Raw genomic sequence first — 7,488 nt, 5'->3', positions numbered from 1 at the left:
TTATTTATATAGCACCTTTAAAAATACAGTTTACAAAGTGCTCTGACAGAGACATAAAAGCAGAGTGTTCAGATCATGAAATGAAAAGGCAAATAAACATTAATAAACAGTTATTAAATTAATTTATTAAATGGTAAAAGCGGATAAAGAGACAAAAAAAAAACAAATAAATAGATACAGTATAATCAGAAACAGAAATAAAATTAACAGATAATTATAAAAAAAATAAGTAAAAATAAAATAGATAAAGAAGGGGGGGCGACATCACATAAATGCAGATCATTAAAAATGGGTTTTGACAAGTGATTCAAAAGAAGTCGCTGACTCTGCCAGCCGAATCTCCTCAGGCAGGTCGTTCCAAAGTTGAGGGGCCCTGACAGAAAAGGCACGGTCACCTTTAGTTTTAAGTCTAGACTTTGTAACAGCCAGGAGGGCCCCGCCTGAGGATCTAAGGGCCCCGCCTGAGGGTCTGAGGGCCCCCCCTGAGGATCTGAGGCTGCGTACTGGCTCATATGGGGTCAACATATCCGTTATGCAGCTTTGAAGTCAGACTCAGAGGTGCTTTAAAAGTGATCGGCAAAATCTTAAAATGGATTCTGAACCCAACAGGGAGCCAATGGCGAGAAGCCAGGATTGGGGTTGATGTGATGTCGTCTTTTGGAACCGGTGAGAAGCCGAGCTGCTGCGTTCTGAACTAGTTGGAGGCGTGAGAGTGACTTTCGGTCGATGCCAGAAAGGAGGGAGTTACAGTAGTCTAGTGGTGAGAAGATTAGGGCGTGGATTACTTTTTTTCATCTTTTTTTTTTTTATCATCATCATCATCATCATCATCATCTTCATCATCACTATTTTTTTTTAATTTATAGAGCAATAGTAAAGTTGTAGAATCCCACCATAAATGTATTTCCTTCCTATACTGTATATCAGTCCCCGCATCAAATCCATCATGGAGACATGGGCTCCACTTCCAAGGCCATAATGTCCTCATCATAGGGAACAGCCTGACATTTCATAAAGGCGAGCCAGGAATTTTATTTTCAGGGGGAAAAGGTACGGCTGAATATCTTCCGGCGTTTGAATGCCTTTCTATTAAACAGATCATCTCAAATGAACAGATTACACCGGATAAAAATTAAATGAGCGAAAAGGTAGACTGGAAAAAACCCAAGACAACTTATGCTCCACAAAACAAGAACCAGTGTGATTCCTCTTCCTGCGAGAGAAAAGTTATCGCTTCACATCTTCTCATTTCAGCAGATTTTTTTTTTTTTTTTAACACAGACTAAAATTTGATTGAAAACCAATAGATGCCTCGCAAAAGAAGGAGATGATCCGTCTGAGTCGCACTTGTTTATTGTCTGCGAGCAGAGGAGAGGGACCTGTAGCTTCACGGTGGCGAGATTCTAATAAATAAACAATATATGTAAAAAAAATATATAAAAAAAAAAAAAACACATATCTGAGAAACATATTTTAAATTTCCAATCTGACTCAGAGAAAGCCGTTTTAGACATATTTTTTGCATGTTTATCCCACCCTGCCTGGCTGTTTGGGGACGCAATGACATGTGCTGGCGTTCAACGGTCTCCCGCATGATCCATCCCATCCGTCCCCCCTGGCAGCTCAGCCTGCAGCCGGCCGCACTCACCAAGCCTTGACGCGGATCTTGATCTCCCCGGGCTGCGGCTCGGGCATGGTCCTGCGGCTCACCCTCAGTTTGTTCAGACCCCCGAACCCCGACAACACCACGGCGCGCATCTCCTTGGCGTCCGCCGGAGACGCTGCCTTTTCTGCGGTGCCGCCGCCGCCGCCGCCGGTGGTGGTGGTGGTGGTGGTGGTTTCCCCTAAATTGTTCTCGATCATGTGCTCGGTTTCCCCCGCCGCGTCTGCCGCTTCTTTAGCCATGTTTTTTGACGCCCGACTGTTTCACGACGATGGGTTTCTGTCTTTCCCTCCAGCGCGACCTGGTGCTTCCACCGCGGAGTCTCCAGACTGAGGCTGCGGAGTGCGGAGCTCCGTCACCCAGTTGGCCACGGTGTCACCGTAATGAGCCACAACTCCATTGGCTCGTCGCGGCGGGAACCTCGCAACCACGAACCGACTCATTGCAGAGACACATCACAGTCACATCGGGAGGGCACGGGGTTCAAACTACGGCGGCTAAATGAAAAGAACCAGGGGGTTCTCAACATGGGTTCCGCGGACCCCCCCGGGGGTCCGTCGAGAGGTTGCAGAGGCGTCCCCCGGCAAAACTGTTGATTCTTAAACTTCCATTATTTCATTGTCATGTCGTTGTAAGATAATGTAGAATAATTGCCCCAAATAGCACGGGCAGGTCTTCTTTTTTCGGGCAGGTTTTCTTTCATCATATGCTGTAATCATTGAATGACAGAGACTTTATAACCGTCGTAATAGCGTCCGGTAGATAGATGCGATTTGTAATTCATCGAACAAACCATTGAATTTGGGGAACTCCCACCATTTTAAGGCAGTGTTTCTCAACGTGGGGCCCGGGGATCGTCTAGGGTTCCTGAGGCCTACTCTGCAAAAATGATCAATAATTAAACTTTGCGATGATTCATTTACAAGAGCTGGGCACCATTGGAGAATGTACAATAATGACTATTATGGCCATAGTTTCACTGTTATTTCCCTAGTATAGGCAGGGACGGAAGTGTCAACAAAATTATATCTGACAATAAAAATCTTCTCCAATTGGGCTCCCAGAGATGGAATCTTATCAAAGGGGATCCGTGGCCTAATGTGTATCACATTTAGGATCCGATATGGAAAAGGTTGAGAATCGCTGAAGTGGACTATAGTTTGTCCAGCATGATGATATTCACCCTTCAAAACTCAATAAGGTTTTAAGGATTACGCAGCTTTCGCTATCATGCCCCCCGCCCCCCAAAAAAACCCAAAACAAAACAGAAAAAAAATAAATGCTGTTGACGAAAGAAGTTATACCAGTTATTAAATATGAGTTTATTTGGTGCTGAAATATTTCATGAATAAAAAGCTCTCGGATTTTGAAGCTGACTAGCCAAGCTCCAATATGGAACTGGTTGCACTCTGGTCAAACCGGCAGTGCTCCATCTGCAGTGCTCCATCTGCTGGTGCACTGGTGCTGGATGGAGCAGGTGGGATATCTTTTCCGTTTCCAAAAAGTTGTTTTGCATTGGTTTTCCCTCAGAAGTGTGTAGAGTAAATTTTACTAACACATAAAGACACTTATACTTTGAAATAACTCATGTATAACTAAAAGTAGAAAAATTATATACCCTAAGCAGGGCTTGCTCGTGAGGGAGAAGTTTGGAAATCTTGGCCGAAAGCAATGAGACAAACCAAAAGTAGTCTAATTACATTGAGCAAAAAAATATTAATATTTTTTAAATATCACCCCCACCACAAGTGACCAGGAAAACTAAAACAAATCAATCGATTAAAAGAAGGCGAAACATTGCAGTTTTCAGTCAAATTCTGGGACTTCCGGTGTAATCCACCCGACAGATGGTTTTATAGATTGCCACCTTAATAAACATTACATTTACAAACCAAGTTTTTCTTGTAAATGTTCTCCAAATTAAATCAAAGCAAATATCAAAATATTATATAACGTTCGGTTGAGACACCTTTATTGTTTTCCAAGTATATGCATTATTTTAGGTTTTTCTTCCCAAGTACAGTAGCTTTCACATTACATGACATCTGGGCTTTTATTTAATTTGTTTAAATTGTATTGTATTGTAAAATATACTGTATATATATTTTTTCTATTTTATTTATCTATTTATTTATGTGTTTATTTATTTTTTGGTTGATCGACCGCATCATCTTGATTTGATTTAGCAATGTCGATGGTGGCATTATCATCCTGGAACATCATGAGGAAACAGTCTTCGTACTGTAGGGTGCACCTGGCTTGTAAAATATTCCTCGGCTGCGGCTGTTCTACAGCAACGCAAAATAATAATTGGCTGAATGACGCCCACACGGAGGCAGCCCGTGTGGGTGTGTGGACTGGCCCCCGCCAGTCTTAATAATTCCTTTGCCTCAAATCCGCTGATACAATTGAGTAAAAACAAATTTTACTCCATTGTATTCCATTTACCATTGACATTCCATTCATCATATACCTTAATTTGAATTTGCTTATGCAGTTAAAACTATGAGAGGATGGTTTCTGAAATGCCTGATGGGAACCTGAAGGTTGAAATGAACCTGGAACAAATTACTGCCAGTGAAACAGTTCAGTTATGCCTATGTATGAATATGGAATTATTTCTTAAAAGCACAAAGTAACATTTTGTTTCCCCAAGTGCCCCAACATTCAGCCAATCATGTAATTATCACACGTATTCACAATGGTTATTTCCTTATGCTTGGACAACAACAGGGCAATAAAGTCTCCGTGGGACTCCCCATTATATCAACAAATCAAGCACGGTTATAAAAAGAGTGTTATATTCCTGGGCCCAGCACACCAAGTCTAAGCTTATAAAGCCAAATGTAAATTAGACCCATAGGCAATTTCAGTGTTAGAAAAATAAAAACTAAAATTTAACTCTTTAACTTTATTACACATATCACATTGCAGAAACAATAATCCTTAAACAATTCTAGCATCATAGTTAATTATTACATTTGTATAATAATATTTTACATGTGATTTAGGTAGAGTGTGGTGCCGTGCAGCAGGGCGAGGAGACAAACAAGCAGTGCAGGGCGTTGTTCTATTGTCTGGGGACTTCAGTGAATATCCTCAGTCCGTGCATTCCTTGGATCTCCTCCTTGAGCGCCTGTGGACCAGAAAGCGCAGCAGCTATTGAGTAAAATTACGGAAGTGCTGTGAACCTTTTATCGGCCTTTGTTTTAATGATGTCTGTTATTAACACCTTTCTGCTTTGACACCGTTATATATAAAGCCTTTTTATTAGATTTGTTAGCGACTGACATCCTATTACCGATTTGATAACTTGTCTTGTGGATAGCCTCAGAATCCATTATATTCTTCTGTTTGTCCCACACAATAAACAAATGACACAAAAATGAACTAATTGAAATTGTAAAAAATTAAATAAATAAATGAGTTGTTAAAACTTTAAATACAGATAAATCCCCCATTTTGCAAACGTATAGCCTCAACTGCACCATACACCAATGCTGATAGACTGAGAAGAAAATCCCCTTTGTAATAATGTAAAAAAAAAAAAAAAAAAACAATTTACCTGGTTGACTAGTTGGTGTTGTTGTACGGTCCTCTTCCCTTTGAACTCATTGGACTCTATGTGGATCTCATACATGGCGCCACAACCACCTGGAGAGCACACGGTCGCCAGTGTTATGATCACATTACAAGTAGAGCAACTTTTCACACAATTACACAATTAATATAAGATTATAAGAAAGTTTTTACTGTTTAAGGCCTATAATTAATGTCATGTTCAATTTCCCTATGGGGATAAATAAAGTATCTATCTATCTATCTATCTATACAGGTACTCCTCACTTAACGACCGAGTTCCGTTCCTAGGACCAGGTCAATTAAGTGAATAAGCCAGGACCCGCGTTATTTCACAGTAAGGGGTGTGTAATACTTACAGACTGCGGGAACGAGACTGAGACTGAGACTGGTGATGAGATGAGATGTATACAGTGTATATAGTATATATAGTGTATATAGTATATATAGTATTTATAGTGTGTATATAGTATATACACTGTATATAGTGTATGCAGTATATAAAGTATATATAGTATATGTAGTGTATATAGTTTATATAGTGTATATAAAGGGTGATGTGCGATGAGATGCTTGACGCCGAGACCCTGCACAAGCCGCGGTATCGTACGCAGGGTACAATACAGACTGGTCAGAGAGCTGGTCGTAAGTCCGAACGGTTGCTAAACGGGTAGGTCGTTAAGTGAGTATTGTACGAGTATTGTATCATTTGGTAAATGGTTATAAATGGCAAATATATGTTCAATGAAGGAAAGGGATAATTCAAACTCTGTATTTGCACATAATAAACTTATGGGTCTTGTTGATGTTAATGCAGTAAATCCTATTTGCTTTTGCATTAATAACAATGGCCAAATAGCAGGATCAAATACCTCTATTCAACAGGATTGTTAAAGGCAAATGCAAATGTAAATTGTTACAACCTAGGCCAGTGTTGGGGTAGGTTGCAACACTGGAACTCCTTGTATTTGATATCAGTTTATTAAGGTTGATGATATTATATTGGGGTTGAAATGAAGACTGTTTGAAGTAGATAAATGCAGCAACGTTGTGTCAGACTTTGAAAGATCCGATCCCAAAGCTCGTTGAGTCATAGGCGCTTGACAAAATGCGTTACAACTATCCCCAGTCTCACATACTAATGACAAATGACTTATAGGTAAAGAGTCGATCAGGAAAGTGTTATTATCTCTGGGCAACGACTGTGATCTGAGTACAGAACGGACTTCCCAGTACCTGAGATATCCACCACTTTGAGCGACGAGGCCGAAGGAAACTTCTCTTTCAGTATCGCAACGATGCGGAGCTCCCCTTCTGTTTGGGAGGAGAGACATCTGTGCAAGGGGCCAAATAAACCCCCCTGGAAAACAAAGGCAGGAGGGACAGACGGACAGACACAAGACAGATAGATAGATGCAGTGTTACAGCAGCTCCCATAAAAACAATAGGCTAATAAAGTAATAAGAGTAATACGATTAAACCTAAACGTTAACTAAAGAATAGAAAACGGCATAACAAATGGCAAAAATATGTAAATAAATAACTTATATCTTGAAAAATGTGGCAATATACAATAAAATACAAAATGACAAAAAACCTCTGTCAGCAATTCACACACAACAATAGGGAACTGTGCAAGTTTAAAATCTGTAAATGTGTATATATATATATTTAAGAACAAGGGTGGAAAACAAATGGTTATAACAATACAAGAAATACAGTATTAAGCATAAGAAAAAAAGGCTTTCTTTAACTTTGTCTAAAAGCTGTTGAGAAAAGTAAACAGGTCAAGTCGATTCAACTTCATTTCCAACTTCATTCGTCACTGCCTTCAGACTACTGCGAAATAAGAAGTTTCATGGTGGCATTTACTTGATTAATGCGAAGGAATCGGGAAACACAGATCATAGTTGCGGTTGTTGTATATGAAGTGGACCCCACCTATAAAATATGTTGAAAATGTAAACTGAGAGAATCTCCACTAAAAGGAACAGTTGTTTAACTCTCTGCGTCGTAGGACATGCCCTCCGAAGGATCCGCCATAACAAACAATTTGTCGCAAGATTATGACGTCGCACGGACGCATCATCCGGGTATTGCGGAAGATCTACAGAAAAACATTATTCAAGTTCAAGTTCAAGTATTATTATTATTATTATTTTTATTATTATTATTGTTATTGTTATTGTTATTATTATATTGTTGTTGTTATTATTATCATTATTAATGATATTTTTATTTTTTAT

The 7,488-nt window shown here is 39.7% G+C and overlaps 2 protein-coding genes across 2 annotated transcripts in view; both read right to left on the bottom strand.

The window, feature by feature from the left end:
• vat1l (vesicle amine transport 1-like) overlaps positions 1–1,905 on the bottom strand; it is a gene marked incomplete at its 5' end in the record, with an annotated part of 10,294 nt that extends 8,389 nt beyond the window's left edge. The window contains one exon of the mRNA XM_079998278.1: positions 1,649–1,905. Within this exon, the coding sequence (XP_079854404.1) occupies positions 1,649–1,905 (257 nt within the window). The remainder of the gene's footprint in view (positions 1–1,648) is intronic.
• A 2,654-nt stretch (positions 1,906–4,559) lies between these two features.
• Positions 4,560–7,292, bottom strand: bola3 (bolA family member 3). The gene is made up of 4 exons (XM_079997594.1): positions 7,115–7,292; positions 6,479–6,602; positions 5,229–5,317; positions 4,560–4,799 (listed from the first exon to the last, which is right to left on the bottom strand). The coding sequence occupies exons 1-4, from the start codon at positions 7,148–7,150 to the stop codon at positions 4,734–4,736; spliced, it is 315 nt and encodes a 104-aa protein (XP_079853720.1). The 5' UTR covers positions 7,151–7,292; the 3' UTR covers positions 4,560–4,733.
• Between the last annotated feature and the right edge of the window lie 196 nt (positions 7,293–7,488).

Source organism: Zeus faber, assembly GCF_960531495.2.
Source record: "Zeus faber genome assembly, chromosome: 3".
Taxonomy (NCBI): domain Eukaryota; kingdom Metazoa; phylum Chordata; class Actinopteri; order Zeiformes; family Zeidae; genus Zeus; species Zeus faber.
This window is presented reverse-complemented; position numbering and strand designations above follow the sequence as displayed.